This window comes from Cuculus canorus, chromosome 9, assembly GCF_017976375.1.
Source record: "Cuculus canorus isolate bCucCan1 chromosome 9, bCucCan1.pri, whole genome shotgun sequence".
NCBI lineage: Eukaryota > Metazoa > Chordata > Aves > Cuculiformes > Cuculidae > Cuculus > Cuculus canorus.
In genome coordinates this window covers 27,863,256-27,880,777 of record NC_071409.1, presented here as the reverse complement: position 1 = coordinate 27,880,777, position 17,522 = coordinate 27,863,256, and the positions used below count along the sequence as shown (strand labels likewise).

Below are 17,522 nucleotides of genomic sequence, written 5' to 3'. Positions count from 1 at the left end.
AGGGCAGTGCCAGAGGGCTGCAAGACTCTCATGAGCTCAGGTGATAAAATATTGGTCAGATTTAGTGTTGATTAAGTACAGCTTATTCTTAACATCCTGGACATAGGAGTTAGGCTCTGGACTAGCTTTTACTGCTCAAGAATGAGATCTTAAAGTTGTAAGAAGCCTATGGAATGCCTATGGAAGCTCAATGTCCTGAGCCCTGCTAAGACATCAGGTAGTGTTAGAGAAAGAGTGAGGAAAGAAACGAAGGACAAAAGCGGTTGTTATGCGTTGTACGTTTCTGTTGCTGGTCCGCCTTGGGGATTCTGTGGCCTGACTCCCCTTCTGAGGTGATATAAGAAAAATGGAAAAGACATAGAGACATGACCAGAGAGCAGCTTTCATAGGGTGAACGAGCAGGTAGTGTGGGAGCTTTTAGGCTTGAAAAAAGATGTTAAAGAGATGATGAGGTACTTCTAGCATTGCAGCTGACACTGAGAAGATACATAGGGTTCACGTGTCACTGAAACTGCAGACAACTAGCTGTTCAACAAAAGGAATCAGGTGAGAGATGCAAAACAAAGCACAATGTGTGTTACTTTTGCAGCATACAGGTAAGCTACAATACTCCTTTCCACAGCATCGCGATGGCCAAAGTGTCGTGGTTAAATGAATTCTCTGATGCATTTGCACAGGAAAAATACTTCTGGGCTATGGAACAGACAAACACAACTGTGTGCTGCTGCTGGAGACAGCAGTGAGCTGCAGGTCCTGGGGAGGTGGGCACCACTGTGCTGGTGAGGGTTCCCTGCCTGCAGGTCCTTTTCCTGGGCTTTGGAAGCTGGAAATGAAGAGAGGTTCTGGGGTCATTCTGTCATTCTGGGGTGGAATGGTTTCTTCTTACACTGTAGTCCAGGTGCCACTTATTTCTACTCTGACAGGCTTAGTTGGAATATATAAGATTCAAAGCAAACCTCCAGCTGGCTCTGCACAGAGCCTGAATTCAGCCATTAGGAATATTTCTTGGCTGTTCTACTGTACTATTTTTGTCTGTGTCAGAAAGGGTTCAGGCCAGAGAGCCAGACAGCATTATCTTCTTCACTGGTGCACTGACAGCGGCAGTATATTATGACTGGAAAACCACTTTTGCCAAAAATGGTGCATTCCTGTTTTAGGATAGACCAAATGTATTGAATAAAGGCTGACTTAAATCAGCAGGCAGAGGAGTTCAGGCTTCTCTTGTGATAATGTAGATATAGCTATGTACAACGTTGTGGTGTCGTGTGTTGAACGCCCATGGCTCTGTTAAAACAGTCTGTTAATATATTGACTGGTCATGACTGTTGTGAGCCCTGAGCAGTTGCTGCCACATTGTTCAGGTGATGGTTATGGTGTCTGCAGAAGTGAGTCCTCTCGTGTTGGAGTGGCATCCAAATATTTACTGGAGAAAAGAATTAAAAGTACATGTTCCAGTCAGGATTCTGCAGGAGGAACAGTAGTAGTGTGGTATTTTCCCAGGTAGATCTGTCGATTGCTTGTAGAGTAAGTTAGGGTACGTGCATCAATGTGTTCAGAGTCATTGGAGTGACAGTTGGAAAATCGGATGAATTTTCTGCTGTTTTGACAGAAATTAGTTATATTTCATCAGTATCATAATTGTAATATTTAAAAATAAGTCTGGCTTGTGGTTGAGCATTTGTGTGGGTGCGAGATGGGGTATATGTTGTGATGGGGAAGAAACAGACTTCCTTGAAGGAGCATTGCCTTGAGAAAGGGGTGGATTGCTTAAAAACACCCAGCTCCTGCCTTGGGCTACTCTGTAGTTAGCGGGAAGACTTGCCCATAGTGAAGGCTGGACTGCCCCATTGATACTGGACAGCTTCATGGTGTTGTTTCTTTTTTGAAAACCTAACAAAATAAAGGTTTTTTCCCTCCCTGGAGAAGGCAGAGCTGGGTAATATATATATATTGACTGGGAAATAGTTATTTAAGGAAACTAAATATTACTGGACATCTGTGCTGTTAGGAAACCAGGTGGTGACTGCTTTGTGCTTGGGGAACCTGCACAGCATGTGCTTGGTTTGTGTGCTGTACTTGGAACTGAGATTTGCTGGTTTTAACCTGGCTCTTGGAAGGGGTTGCTTCCATTATGGCCCAAGCAAAACTTTTGTTTAACTCTGCCATCTTCAAAGTTGGCTGTTGCTTTCACACGTACATAAATGTCGGGCTTGTGTAGGCAGTCGTGTGCTTTGGTTGCTCTGTGTGTGTGTCTGAATGCTTTCCTAGATGGATGTGTCCCGGAGCAGATACAGCATCGGCCAACATGAGAGCATGCCTTGGAAGGAATAGCAATTTCACCTGTGCTGGTGCTGCTTTGGGTGAACTGTCACTTTTCCAATGGATTTACACTGCAGTTGGGGCTGTCTGGCACGTTGAGGTGCTGTCTCCTGGAAGAGGTGCACTTTCTATTCTGTTTGTCTGGGCACAGTGGGATTTTGCCTGGAAAAATGCTTTGCCTGGAAGTGGAATCATGTATGGGAAGTTGTGTGGGTACAAAATTATGCTGAGCCTCAAATTTCCTTATAGACGTAAAATAAACGTGCTAGCTGCAGAGTGCATGAACTCATCAGCACAGTTCAGATCAGTGGGTCTGCCTTGAAGTCTGCTTTTGCAGAAGCGCTTTGTGAAATCTGAGCCTCTTAAATATGCACACAGTACTCCTACACACAGAGCTTTCAGCTCCTGGCTTGAAGGCTGCCACAGTAGAAGCCTTGCTTAGATAGGAACAGAACGCTGCCGGACTGTGCTCTGCGCTGTGGAAGCTAAGGAGGCACGTACAGATTGTAAATGTCCCAAATAGCAAACAATCTATGTATAGCAAAACTTCAAATTTACAAGGAAATGCTTTTCTTTGTGTTGAATGAAACTAGATTTCTTTTATTGGGAAGAGTTCCAACATGAATGATCTCAGCCATATCCTGGGTACCCTGACCAAAAGAGTAGAGGAGGCATGAAAATAAAGCTTGGAAAATGCTCTTCACCCCTTTTCTGAAGAGATGGCAGGGGCAAAGACAAGCTCATTTGCCTTTGTTAAATGAGGTTTTGCCAAGGAAAGAGGCTGCACATTGCAGAGTTTACTGTAAAATATAGGGAATCGATCAGTGGCCACAGGCTGATCAGGAATAACCAACTCCGAGCTTCTCATACAAGTCAAACCCAGCTCTGCCCACTGTGGACTGGGCTGCAGTTTTGCCTCACTTGCTGTTTTGCTTTAAAGAATTATGTTTGCAGCCTAAATGATGTTCTCCTAATAAAGCTTTTATGCGCACCCTGGGAATACGGGAATGTAAAACAGGCCCCTGGCTGTTCCCATTTGCTGCTCCTGCTGTTGGAGAGAGGCTGCAGACCAGGGCATGAGCTTTACATACACCAGGTTGAAGGTGTTAGCTCTGATCTCTGTAATGACCCCGTCTCAAAGTTCTGGGTCTGAGCTGTTCCCTTTCCATTGGCTGGTGCTGCCTGGCCACTGCGTTCTTCCTTTCAGTTGCTGTTTGCAGAGCACAGGACTTTGCACCCAGCCTAACTGATCTTAACTTTTTAACAAAATAGTTTGTCGGGTTTTTTTCCACACAAAACTTCACATGGAATTGAAAAATGAGCTTTGTTCTGAATGCGCTTCTGAATGCTGTCTGGCGCAGAGTTAGAGTCTCCTGTTTTGGAAGGGGCTCTACCCCCTGACAAGTGCTGTGTTGCTATCGCAGCATGACCCCATCTCTGGCTCTGGAGAAAAGCAGCATTGCCCTGGATTGGGGAAAACGTGTCTTCATGGAGCATATAGCAAGAGAAGAGAGATGGGGGCACTTCTAAAAGGGGATGCACCAGCTTTGGTGTGCAGAATTCAGGCAGAGGGAAAGCGGAGCAGTGGGAGGAAATGCTCCTCAGGCTTGTGGAAAGGGCACGGTCAGAGAGGAGGGCGTGCTGGTCCTGTAGAACTCTGGAGGCTTGGCTGTTTGTGAGGGTGACTTGTCCCTGGTTGGAGAATGCGGAATATTGAATGACATTGAACTTGAAAGGATTAAACTGAGGGGCTGGGTGGTTTCTGAAGGGGCGGCTACAGCCTGTCCCTTGGTGACTTGAGGTTCCTGTATCGCTGTGCTTTGATCCTCTTTTGTCTCGAGGGTCTGAAGAGGAAACCGGAGCCTTTAGGCTCTGCCAGACCCAGAAGCAGCGCCTGGACTCACACCATACCTGCGCGGGGGAAGCTGCAGTCTGATAAGTGCTATGGTAACCCTGAGGAAATGGCTCTTTGCCACAAGTCTTTCACAGCTCACATTTAGGCTTTTGTTTAAAACAAAAGTGGTGTTTGTTTAGCTGGGAATTCCTTCAGTAGGTTACCGAGACTGTGTGTGAGAGGAGTTTCTGTTGGAATAATTTCTGTGCTTCTTTTAAGGCAGCAATTATTTACCAAGTATCGCGGTTGTCTGGAATGTCTGGTTAATTATCAACTCGCCTCTGTGGAAAGCACACAGAGAGAAAATACTTAAATAAAAATCTCAAAGTTGTTTTTTCCCTTTCATTTCAGGTACTGGGTCCATGTGTCGCATCTGAATTGTCTTGTACGAATTCCCTAAGTTCCAACTCAGACCACCTTCTTGATGCACGCTCACTGCATCATGGCCAGTACTCAGGAGCGCCTGAGCTTGTCTTCCTCTCCAAACTCTATTGGCAAAGCTTTCTGTGAAGATAAAGACTTTAGTGTGTTACACAATGAACACGTGCCTGCTGGAAACCACCCGTCCCCCGAGCTCATCGAGGACGTGCGCGAGAAAGGCTTGCTGCAGGGGGACCTCATCGAGAACATGAGCAGCCCAGTCACTGCAGCCGTGCTGACCAGCATCAGTGAGGACTCTAGGGACCAATTTGAGAACAGCGTGCTGCAGCTGCGAGAGCAGGATGAGTTGGAAACAGCCATTCCTCAGGGCAACAGGAACACTACGGATGGGGAGAGCAACAGTGGGGCGGATGATGTCAAAGTCCAGTTCAACAGATCAGGCAGCGGGAGTGGTGGGTTTCTTGAGGGACTTTTTGGTTGCCTGAGGCCCGTGTGGAACATCATAGGCAAGGCGTACTCCACAGACTACAAACTGCAGCAGCAAGGTAAGTGGGGAAGCAGACCTTGATTGCTTCTAGAGGAATGTGTGAAGATGAGGAAAGCAATCCAGGACTTTTTCCACAGCTTTCCATGTAATTTTTTTCTCGTGCAGGCCTATTACGGGTTTGCAAAGACAAATCCTGTGCCATGCAGCCACCCACTGTCATTTGTAGCAAAGGCAGCTGGTGATGGAGTCAAACACAGTTGCCTTTTCTGACCCATGCGTTAGGCTGCTGTGACAAGATCTGAATCCAAACTGAATTTCTGAGTGTCGGAAAGAATTGAGTTGAACACTGGGATTGTACGAACTACTTTATAACTACTTCATTTCTGCATCTTTTTTTTTGTGGCAGATGGAAAACACAGGCATAGGCATTTTCATCGTGCTAGAAGAAAAATGTTGACGCAGGCATTTCTACTCCTGCATGTGTATGCGAAACCTGTCTCCAGCTGAGGACCAAAGAGCAGGAATATTGCTTTAAGCTGAAAGAGGGGAGATTGAGATGAGATCTTGGGGAGAAATGTTTTGCTGTGAGGGTGGGGAGGGCCTGGCCCAGGTTACCCAGAGCAGTGGTGGCTGCCCCATCCCTGGAGGTGTTCAAGGCCAGGTTGGATGGGGCTTGGAGCCCCTGATCCAGTCGGAGGTGTTCCTGCCCATGGCAGGGGGTGGAACTGGATGGGCTTTGAGATCTCTTCTGACCCAAACCATTCCATGATTCTGTGGACATATTACATGAACTTCTCTGGTTTTTGTTCAGGAGTAATTTTACTCTTTAAAATATCATTCAGTCCTTATTTTTCCAGGAATATATCCTTTAAGGTTTGTACCTTTTTCATGTAGATATGTAAGTGTGTATGTGAGTATAAATATACATAAAAATAAAAAAAAATATGTTTTAGGCGTAAGCACTATTGCAGTCAGCTGCATACATATATCCTTAGGGATTCCTGAAAGCTACAGAACAGGGTCTGCTCTGCCTTTGGTTTCTAATTTCTCCCCTAGCACAGGGGCAGGGAAGTAGCAGATGGGGAAAGAACAAGCTGTCATTAGAGTTAAGGAGCTGAAATGGTTGAGGCTTATCGAAAATAGGAGCAGCCTGGCCACCATCCTGTATCCCAGGGTGGAAGTTTCCTGCATTGCTGTGGTTGTGACTCAGTATTAATCAAATGGTTTTCTGGCATAAACAAATGATAAGATATGTGGTGAGAAATCCCATCTGAGCGGTTTGTATCTAAATCCCAGAGTTGGGTTAGGGAACAGAGCTCTTAAACAACACCTTGGATGAATCTGCATTGAAATAAGCTTACTGGTTCTTCCTAGAGTCAGTGGTTTCCCCTTCCTAACTCTGAGCAGAGAAGTCCACCTCTGGATTGCAGAACGGTGGGTGCCTCCGGAGCAGGAGCCTCTCATCTGTCAGGCCTTTGTGCTCAGCAGGAGTTCACTTGGTATTGAAACCCTCAGCAAAGCTGGTTTAAGTGTTGTCTGCATGTTGTAAGCTCAGTGTGCCACGCATAGTTGAGCCTGTAAATAAAAGAAGTGACTGAAGACTTGCTGGGCAGTTAACCCTGCTGGGATGGTTGCACAGTATGTGGAGTAGATGTGGTGAGTTTTGGGAGAGACTGCATGTGGCTGGGGAGCCTCCCTTGTGAAGGACAGCGAGCTCGGAGCAGTCGGGTAATGTTCAACGAAGGCTGTCTGCTGTCTGTTCTGCTGCTTTAGTTTGTGTGTTCGTGGGGTTTTTGGGTGAAGCTGAAACTCCCCAAGGAAAGGGCACAGGTGCAGAGTGACATTGCCTGCCCTCAGCGTTTGACCCTTCCATGCAGGCTCTGTCTCACCAGGTTGGGCTTCGCGTTGCTGGGAGCTGCTGCACTGTCTGTGCTTGCATGTACATGCAGGCTCAGATGGGCAGCTCCGGGAGAGCTACCTGCGAGGCGGAAAGATCCTGTTTCCCCTATAATTTGGACAGCAGATGCGTTGGTGATTGCAGTTTAATACGTGCTCAGATGGCCCACGGGGGACGCTTCCTTTTGTGTGAAAGTCAGCAATAAAAAAGATTGAAGCACTAACTAATGAAAATGAGCAGCTGAGAGCGTTGCTGTGCTTAGGAGTGCACTCAGAGCTCCTATTTGTAGGCACAGAAGTACCTTGCTGTGCTCAGTGTCGTGAGCACGTTTGGAGCCATGGATTCATGGATGCTTTGCAGCTTGTGGTTGCCATTAGGCCCTTCCTGAAAGGGCAGTTCTGAAATGGCTACAGATGTGGCAAGGCTGAGGATTAATTGGAATCTGCTAAGTGTGGCCTGTGTGGTTTAGCTCCATGTTCAATGTCTTTACCATCATAAATGAAAGTGAAAAGATGATGATTTGTTTTTAAGCTGTTTTTCCCTCTGGAGCTGCTCAGTCGGATGGGTCTGGGATGGTCATAGTATGCTTCTGTTTGCCAAGGATAAACCTTTTTTAAATTGCTTCTGTGCTGACACTTGAAGATTTTGTCAGAATATTGATGTTTTGTTTTCCAGATGATCTCATTCTTCCTCCTTGCCACCATAAAACCTCCTCTGTGTGAGTTTCATCAGCTGCATAAAACCAGCAGTTTAGTAACCAGTGTGTGTGTTTGCTTTGATTTTTGCTGTCTTTAAGCAGGACCACAGAGGAAGTGAGGTTTGTGTCTATGCCAGTGCTATGCTTTTGGAGAAGACAGGCTGAGGAAATGTCTCTGGCCCTTCAGCAGCAGAGGGAGGCTTGCAGTGGCGTTTTTTTCCTCTGGCAACTTATTTACACTCTTGGGGTCTTTTCCCTCATTCAGGACACAGCTGCTGAAAGCTACGAGTGTTCGGCTGCAGGAGCAATCCTGTGTTGGGATGAATCAGCAGGTGGAGGACGGGTCCGGTTTGGACCTGTACCTGAGGGGGACTCTGCCTGCAGAGGCTGCCTAGGACTTTTTGCTGCTCATTCTCATCCCTGCTTTTGCCTACTTTGGGTCTTCTCCAGGCAACTGCTTGTCTTCTCTGAACAGAAGTTGCCCAGACTCTGGGGCATGGTGGTGATGAGGTTGCAAGTGGTACGATATAAAAAAGTCTCATGCCCTTTGCAGATGCCTTATGGTTGAGTCCATGTTGCCTGTGAAGGCCTGGCTCGCAACTTGCTGAGTTGGGGAGAAAGTCAGAACGACTCTTACATGGTTCCACATTATCTTCCTGTTGAAATGACTCCTTGTGTGTCCTCCTTGGCATCTGAGGTGGTCATCAAAGAGGAGTAGGTTTCTGTGCTTGCCTGGAAGGCCTGTGCTGGGCAGAGCTTTGGTCTGCTGGACTGTGTTGCGGTGGGCTTTGCTGTTTGACTAAGCAGTGCCAGTTGCTGCTGTTGCGTGCTCTGCCTGCCTGTGAGGAGTCATTGCCTCAGTCTTTAATAGCAAGGAAAGTTGTTCCTTCTGTGTACAAACCCAGGAGTTAGAGGAGCAGAATGAGGCTCCCATGATCCAAGAGGAGGCGGTTAGAGACTTGCTTGACCAGCTGGACACCCACAAGTCTACGGGGCCAGATGGGATCTACCCAAGAGTTTTGAAGGAGCTGGCAGATGTCCTTTCCAAACCCCTTTCCATCATCTTCCAGTGGTCCTGGCTGACTGGGGAAGTTCCACTAGACTGGAGGCTGGCTAATGTTGTGCCCATCTACAAGAAGGGTTGCAGGGAGGATCTAGGGAACTACAGGCCTGTCAGCCTGACCTCAGTGCCGGAGAAAGTCATGGAACAGGTAATCTTGAGTGCTATCATGAAGCACATGCAAGAGAACCGGGTGATCAGGCCCAGTCAACATGGGTTTACAAAAGGCAGATCTTGCCAAACTAACCTGATCGCCTTCTATGACAAAATGACTCGACTACAGGATGGGGGAAAGGCTGTGGATGTAGTCTTCTTGGACTTCAGTAAAGCCTTTGACACAGTTTCTCACAGCATTCTGCTTCAGAAACTGTCAGCCTCTGGCCTGGATGGGTGCACACTATCCTGGGTCGAAAACTGGTTGGATGGCCAAGCCCAGAGAGTGGTGGTCAATGGAGTTAACTCCAGCTGGAGGCCAGTCACAAGTGGGGTTCCTCAGGGCTCGGTACTGGGTCCAGTCCTGTTCAATGTCTTTATCAATGACCTGGATGAAAGCATTGAGTGCATCCTCAGCAAGTTTGCGGGTGACACTAAGCTGGGTGGAAGTGTGGATTTGCTGGAAGGTAGGGAGGCTCTGCAAAGGGATCTTAACAGGCTGGACCGCTGGGCTGAGGCCAATGGTATGAGGTTCAACAAGGCCAAATGCCGGGTCCTGCACTTGGGACACAACAACCCTATGCAGTGCTACAGACTGGGGGAAGAGTGGCTGGAGAGCTGCGCAGAGGAGAGGGACCTGGGGGTGCTGGTTGACAGCCGACTGAAAATGAGCCAGCAGTGTGCCCAGGTGACCAAGAAGGCCAATGGCATCTTGGCTTGTATCAGAAACAGTGTGACCAGCAGGTCCAGGGAGGTGATTCTCCCTCTCTACTCGGCACTGGTGAGACCACACCTTGAGTACTGTGTTCAGTTCTGGCCCCTCACCCCAAGAAGGATGTTGAGGCTCTGGAACGTGTCCAGAGAAGAGCAACGAAGCTGGTAAGGGGGCTGGAGAACAAGTCTTACAAGGAGCGGCTGAGAGAGCTGGGGTTGTTTAGCCTGGAGAAGAGGAGGCTGAGGGGAGACCTTATTACTCTCTACAACTACCTGCAAGGAGGTTGTGGAGAGGAGGAAGCTGGCCTCTTCTCCCAAGTGACAGGGGACAGGACAAGAGGGAATGGCCTGAAGCTCCGTCAGGGGAGGTTCAGGCTGGATATCAGAAAAAAATTCTTCACAGTAAGAGTCATTAGGTACTGGAACAGGCTGCCCAGAGAGGTGGTCGAGTCACCTTCCCTGGAGGTGTTTAAGGAACGGGTGGATGAAGTGCTGAGGGACATGGTTTAGGGAGTGTTAGGAATGGTTGGACTCGATGATCCAATAGGTCCTTTCCAACCTTGTGATTCTGTGATTCTGTGAGTGCTTAGGGACATGGTTTAAGGGAGTGATAGGAACGGTTGGACTCGATGATCCAGTGGGTCCTTTCCAACCTGATGATTCTATGATTCCTGCAGGAGGTGGTTATCTGTGGTTTATGTATTTTGGGCTTGACCCATAAAACCCGCTTCTGACCATTTTCCCAGTCGTTTGCACTGACTTCTAATGGCTGTTGGTGAGTGCTTTCAGGGAGGTGTACTTGGTTCTTTAATTTGCATCTATCAGTCATTTAATTTGGATCATTGGGGCTCCAGCACTTTGTAGGGAGACTTGTTTGTGTTTTCTACAGAGTCATTAGCTCCCTTTCACCAGTTCTGTGCTTACTATCCTCATGTGCATATTTGTTTGAACCTGGGGAGCAAAGTGCTTTGTGAAGTGTGCTCATGTTTGTGGGTTTCTGTAAACCAGAGGTGCTTCTTGTCCCAGTGCCAATGCCGGCCAGTAGCCAGTGCTGGCAAATGGCAAACGTTCACTTGTAATAGACTGACTCAATGGCCCAGGCTGCTCCTGCATTTATTGCCCATGTGAAACAGATTCCCATCATTCTACTCAAATGGTTCTTAATCACCTTAGAAACGCAAGCTCTTGCGTAATTCCTGCTGCTATTACACTTAAATTTGTTTAGGAGAAGTATCCCACAGGTTTCTTTAGGACCAGAAGGGTCTGGAATAAAACATGCTCCATGTTGGTAGGAGTTATCCCTCTCTCTGTTGCCAGAAGAGGAGGGGCTAGCACCAGGAGAGCTGTAGCACGCCCTGAAATCTGGGCAATCGCAAAGGATGTTTGGCTGAGCGATGTTAACAGACTTCTTGATCAAGGCTGGCAGTACGGTCAAGTCTTGACTAGCGTGTCCAGCTGTGTCTCCTTGTCACCCTGTGGATCATCTGATCACCCTTCTGGCCAGGCACTTTGGTTTAACCGCGGTTAGTTATCACAGCCATGCATCCAAGCTCTTGCAGCTGGTTTAGTCAAACTCTCTCAGATGACAGATCTCGGCATCCCTGCATGTACTGTTTCTGACTGTACCTGCTGTGTGGATGTGCTGCAGCTGGAACAGTTGTCATTCACTGTCTTCTGCCTCAGGGTGCTGTGGGTTGCCCAGGACAGGTCTGTGTGGGCAGCTGGGAGAGCCATGTCACCCGCTGTCGGGATGGTGGGCATGAACTCATGGCCTCAGCCCTCGGCCATCTGCAGCTGGCAGTGCGTTGAGTTCTCCCATTTCCAGCCCTGCCCATTGCTCTCTCTAGAACCGATGGGACTAACTTAGAATGCTGCCCCTTGTCAGCCGGCTTGGCTCCAGCCTGGCCCAGGATGCTGTTGGAAGCACAGGCGTGGGGTAATGTGGGTGTATTTTGTAATTGGTGGGCTTGGGTTGGAGTACAAAAGTGCCAGTTTGCACCACTGATGCTAATTAACACTGGGTTTCAATTGAACGTGATCCAGTGCTTTTCTCCGCCAGCATTGCTCTCTTCGGGAAGCTTTTCAGTGCTTGGAATGTTATGGGAGCCAAGTGAGTTGCTGACGCTGGCTGTCTGCAAATGTCGGAACGTGCTCCGGTGCTGTGAAAGAGTGGGCTGGGATTTGTGTCCTGCTACTTTATACCTTATGTAGGGTTTAGCTCTTTGTTCTTCTTGGAATTCTCAAAAGGTGTGGGATGTTTCACTGTTTCTTCCCTGAATCATGCCCTTGATGGTCAGGATGCAGGAGGGATATGGGAAATGCAATGCCTTACCAAAGAAACATAAAATGACTTTGCAGGAGGAAGCACGTGGACTTACTCTGGCTTTGTTTACAGTCTCTGCCTTTCTCAATAGTTAATATGAAATATTAGGAGCAAAGGAGGGCTCCTAAGTGACAGTGATACAGTGACCTGTCAGTGCTCATGGGTTTTGGGTGCTTCAGGGAAATAACAGTGCTGATGCCTCGTACAGGAAAGGCAGTCTCCTCACATGGAAAGGAACAGCTATTTCAGTACAACGGAATGTTTTGTCGCCCACATGAAAACACTGGTCATCAACAAACACAAAAATCAGCTGCATTTGCTGCCTTCTTTCAGAAGAAATGCGTGTGTGAATTAGATAGAAATACAGACCTCCTCTACTTATGAATTTCCTTATTTAAATATCTGTCTTTATATGTCTGAATGCCTAAAGAATTGAATACCAATTATAAGTGTTGCGACAAAAAATTGCTCAAGTTGTTTGGAGAAGAAGAACGTTTGTGATTTTAAAACACTTGAATGTGGTTGCGGCAGTGGTCACAGCACCTTTCATGCACCAGTTTCTGTTGAGTTCTTACACAGGCATTTCGTGCTTCAGTTCCAAAGGACGCGCTTGCCAAAAGACAACACTTCCCTTCTCAGTGTCGTGGCATTCCTCAAAACTGAGGACAGGGATTGCCCGCTGCCGGCCCGTGGTTACTGTGTGTAGATGTAATGTGTCTTAGTCGAGAGCTGCATGCACTGTCTTAACACTTTTGTACAATGTGAGGTTGCAAGCAGATACATCGGTGTGAGAAATGGACTTGTGTCTGAAGAAACACACGCCGGGGATTGAACTTTGCCTGGCCAAGCCAAATAGAAGTTTTGCTGTAGATTAACGGTGGTTTTTTTCTGGTTTGGTGAGCAGAAGGCGCGCTGGAGTTGGGCTTAAGGTGGGAGCTGGCTCTCCTTGGCTGTGCCTGGGGAGCAGTCCTTTGGCAGGAGCCGTCCTGCTCTTGTCTGGCTGTCGCAGGAGTGATCTAAGGGAAAGACTTGGATCAGGATCGGTCCAGAGACAGTTTGGGTGTAGAAGTTTCCCTTTGGTGGTGTCAGTATCTAAAATGAACACTTTTGCATAGTCCCAGTCACAGCCCTGGGAGCACCTCAGTGGCTCGGAGTGATCTGAAGCAGGGTCTTCTGGGCAGGCACGATTTCCTTTATTCTAGAAATCAGTGGGTTACTTGTTGGTTTTGCTGCTAAATAATTTGTTCTCTAAACTTACACGTTTACTGAGTTATGGTAAATAAATCATTGCCTGCCTTTTATCTTGCTGTTTGTGGGGTGCTAAGGTAGTTTCAGGGTGACTCAGAAACACAAGGCTTTCTGTTCCAATGGGTGAAACTGTCTCAAACAGTTTGTACAGTCCTGCTGGACCACGCCAGCAGTATCCATGCACAAGGTGGATACCAAAGAGGAAGAATCCTGTAAGCTGTTTTTGCCTGTTTGACACTGATATTATGCACAATGTGGTGTGGGGAACCGCCTGTGTGTGGCTGGTGGTGGTGATGAATGGGCTTTGCAGGTAACTTTGTAGGAGTTGGTCTGCATTTTACAGCCTGTCACCTCTTTCTCCCCTTTTTGTTTCCTGTTTTTTCTCTGTTTCGGGGGTGGGGGGGAACCTCAGTATTATTTGTCAGGTATAAATGTTTACTGTTTTTCTCATCTATGCTTTTCAAGAGATGCCATTCCCATTCAGGTTTGGAGTAGAGGATGTGCTCCCAAAATTCCCAGCCCTGTGTCCCTGGTGTGTTAAACTGCTGCCTGCCGGGGTGGCCATGGCTCACCAAGAGGCTGGCAGTGGTGGTGAGCTCTGCCAGAAAGGATGGAAAGAGTCAGGCTGGAAGCAGCTGTGGTGGGGCAGAGGAGCTGGGTGACAGGGAAGCTGGGGCTGAGCACATGCAAGTGTGCCTTGGCTGTGCCTGTTCCAGGAGTAGGTGCCGTCTGCTGCCCGTGGGAAAGTCCACCTACCCATACAGCCGGGGAGATGGCAGGTGCTGTCCTGGTACAGTCTTGCAGCATAATGTTTTTTGTGGTCTGGATCCCTTACCTTGTTTCCTTTGCTTGCCTGTGCCTAGATACCTGGGAGGTGCCGTTCGAGGAGATCTCGGAGCTGCAGTGGCTGGGCAGCGGTGCGCAGGGAGCTGTCTTCCTGGGCAAATTCCGGGCGGAAGAGGTGGCCATCAAGAAAGTGAGAGATCAGAATGAAACGGATATCAAGCATTTGCGGAAACTCAAGCATCCCAACATCATTGCATTCAAGTAGGTTGTGCAACTTGTTAGAAATGTACTGTTATCCAGAGAAGAGACGATTGCGTGTGTATCTTGGCCAGGTTTTTAAAATCCAGGGATTAAGCTGTCTAGGACAAAATAGGTGTCCGTCCTTCCTCTCAAACAGTTGCACATTCTCGTTAAAGCAAAGCTACAGATGCTGTTTCCACTGGTACTGCACTTTGCATGCAGGCTCCCAATGGCTGTGCACCCTACACATCCACAGGTGTGGGAGCTGCAGGAAGCCCACCCGTGTCATCGGTGAGGTTCCCTCTGGGCAGAGCACCCAGTAAGCATTTCCCTTCCTGCTCCATAAGTGGAATTTGCAGAGGTTGGCCCAGACAGACCAGACAGGTCACTATCCCACTTCTGGATTGCCACCTTTGAGAGTTGCCCTGGGACTTCGACTCTGCTGATCCTCGCTCACTGTGTGTTTTCTTTGACAGAGGAGTTTGCACTCAAGCCCCGTGTTACTGTATTATTATGGAGTACTGTGCACACGGGCAGCTCTACGAAGTGCTGCGAGCAGGGAGGAAAGTCACCCCTCGGCTGCTCGTGGACTGGTCCACAGGGATCGCAAGTGGGATGAATTATCTGCACCTTCACAAAATCATCCATCGAGACCTCAAGTCACCCAAGTGAGACTCTCGCTGCTTAAACATCCTCTGCCTGTGTTTGCCTTTTCTCGAGGAACAGTTGAAAGTTAGATCAAAAGCCCCATATTTTTTTTTTTTGTCTGTGTTGACCCAAAACTGAGAGTGAAACTTATTGGCACTCAGCTCCTGTGCTGCAATTTAACAAGACTGGTGGTATTATCGGTATCTTACATGATAAATATCAGTCAGGAAGTGTTTCTAATGGTGTGATGGTGTCTGGTCCTTTTCGAAAGTGAAATATTCTGTAACTGCCTTTTTTTTTTTTCCCTTTCTTATTTGTTCTTTTGTCATTTCCTTTGTTTTCTGGAATGCACCTTTCTCACTTCTCTGTTGCTTTCTGGCTAAAACTATCTGTCTGCTTGTATTCTTGTTCCCTAGATATTTATCCCTTCTTTAGTCTGTGACACAATGGTGACAGTGTGGTACCAAAACGCTTTTAGGTGGTTTAGAGCACTAACATTTTGAAATGTCCCCAGACAGGGTGAATCTTCAGTGAGTTATAAATTTGCAATTTCATTGAGATTGATTTTTGGCTTGTAGCATTGGAGGCACAAAGCACAGCCAACCCGAAGCAAGCGAGTGCTTTCCTCCGTGAGAATGTGTAATCTTTTTTCTTGTACTGCAGTTGCGAACAGCATGGCCTCTTCAACCATTAGTGCTGATTAAGAAGGGATTTACTCCCAGTGGTTGTTGTGATACAAGAAAAACTGCAAAATGACAATTTCTCTTTTTTCTTTTTCCCCAGCGTTTTAGTTACACACACAGATGCAGTAAAAATTTCAGATTTTGGTACCTCTAAAGAACTCAGTGATAAAAGTACCAAAATGTCTTTTGCGGGAACTGTGGCCTGGATGGCACCAGAGGTGATCCGCAATGAACCCGTCTCTGAAAAGGTGGATATCTGGTGAGTAGTACCGATGCCTAACTATCTTCATCTTCTGTTCAGCCCTGCGGTTTCCCAGCACTCAGGTACTCAGCACTCTCTTCTCATCCTGTCCACGGGGATAGATCTCTCTGTGCTGTGCCATTCCTTTCTCTGTCCGTCTCGTGCCCTGAATTGTTGCTGAACCACAGCCTGCCATGGAAAGGGAGATAATGTACGTGTGTCAAAGCTGTGTGTTGAGATCTGAATGTACTTGGTGAGACTCGGTGCAGACTGACTGTGTCTTGCTGTAAGCAAGTGGATCAGCTCTTCCCTGTGTCATTATTCAGGCCAGAGCTTTCTCCCGCTCCTGGTGCTCAGGGCCCCCTCAGCACCATCTGCAGCTAGGGACTGTCATTTGCTTTCCACCCTCCTTAGGGCCACGCCTGAGCTGCAGGGAGGCCGCTGCCCTGTTAGCTTGAAGGGTCTGGCCAGCCTATGTACAGCCACAGGATTATAGTCCAGTAAATCTAACTGTGGATCCATGAGAGGAGAAACCAGGATATGTTGGGAAAGTTTTCAACACCTGTTTCCATCTTGCGTGAAATGTGATGTGTCCAGAGGAACACAAGGAAAGGTTCAGATCTCTGTGCTGTTAAAAGGCTTGAGCGAGGACCCAGCTGTGAAGCTCCTTTGGGATGCCCCTCCACAGGTTTCAGGGTCCTCAAGGGGACTGCATTTCATTCTGCCTTGTTATTTCTGGATATTAAATGTCAGATGCCAGGACAATGGCCTTCTCCCTGCTTTACAGCCAGGATGAGTTTTCCTTCTTTTGTTTTTTTGGCTTTGAATGCTGTCACCTCTCTCATGCAGCATGAGGCCGTGGGTGGTTTGGCGTGCGAGTGGAGTCAGACAGCAGCTTGCAGCTGGTGTTCTAGATCAGAGCTGGGTCATGGCTTCAAATCTCTTATTGAAAGGGAAAGCCTTGTAACATGCGGTTTACAGCTCTTGCACCTGCAGTGCTCTGCATGTTCGTTCTGTGTGGATGTCACATGCCACAGTGCATCCAGCTCTTCCAGGAGAAACTCTTGGGTTGTTTTGGAAAGAGAATACACTTGCTATTTGTCTTCTGAGCTCCTCCCTTTGAATCACAGGCTGATGAAGAAGAATGGTGTGAATTTACACTCTCAGCTTTCTCTTCTTTTAAGTGGCTTAGGTTCAGGAGTGCTGTCCAATAAAAAACAGCTGCTAGTTCTGCTGAGGGCTGTGGGGTCTCCTTTACTCCTCCTCTCAGTGATTTAGATGGTGCCTTTGGTGCAAGTTCCTCAGGAGTCATCTGCACAGTGGTGAACCCTCAGATTCCTCCTTGCCACCTATTCGTCCCCTAAGATAAGTAAAAGTTCATGGATGCTGACAACAAGTGAGAACAGTTCTTAAGCTGCTTAACGTGTCTGTTCACTCTCATCTTTAACAGTGGACTATAAAAACAACCTATAATTTTACCAGGAATCTTGAAAGTCCTTGTCAGTTCTGAATCGCAACAAAGCTGAAACCAGGTGGTTTCCTGGTAGTTTGCCCTCCCACCTGGATCCGTGTTCCTGCAGCCTATAGAAAAAAATTTGAGGGAAAAAATGTTCAAACACTGCTTTACTCCCCCATGATTTGAAGCCAGCGGGCTATGAAAATGCAGTGTTTTTCACTTGAAGTTGTTTCCTGACTGGTGGATTTCAGAGCTGAGCAGTTTGCCCCCCTAGATGTTCTTTTGCATTGGAGAA

General features: G+C 47.6%; 1 protein-coding gene across 13 annotated transcripts in view; it reads left to right on the top strand.

Annotated features, from left to right (window-relative positions):
- MAP3K13 (mitogen-activated protein kinase kinase kinase 13) overlaps positions 1–17,522 on the top strand; it is a 61,881-nt gene that overhangs the window by 31,320 nt on the left and 13,039 nt on the right. For 12 of the 13 annotated variants that reach the window (XM_054074020.1, XM_054074018.1, XM_054074028.1 and 9 more), the window contains 4 exons: positions 4,565–5,139; positions 14,037–14,220; positions 14,676–14,867; positions 15,631–15,789. In XM_054074020.1, coding sequence (XP_053929995.1) covers positions 4,638–5,139; positions 14,037–14,220; positions 14,676–14,867; positions 15,631–15,789 — 1,037 coding nt within the window. In that variant the 5' untranslated portion in view covers positions 4,565–4,637. Of the gene's footprint in view, positions 1–3,636; positions 4,267–4,564; positions 5,140–14,036; positions 14,221–14,675; positions 14,868–15,630; positions 15,790–17,522 lie in introns of those variants that run through there. The other variant, XM_054074029.1, reaches the window with a different exon arrangement.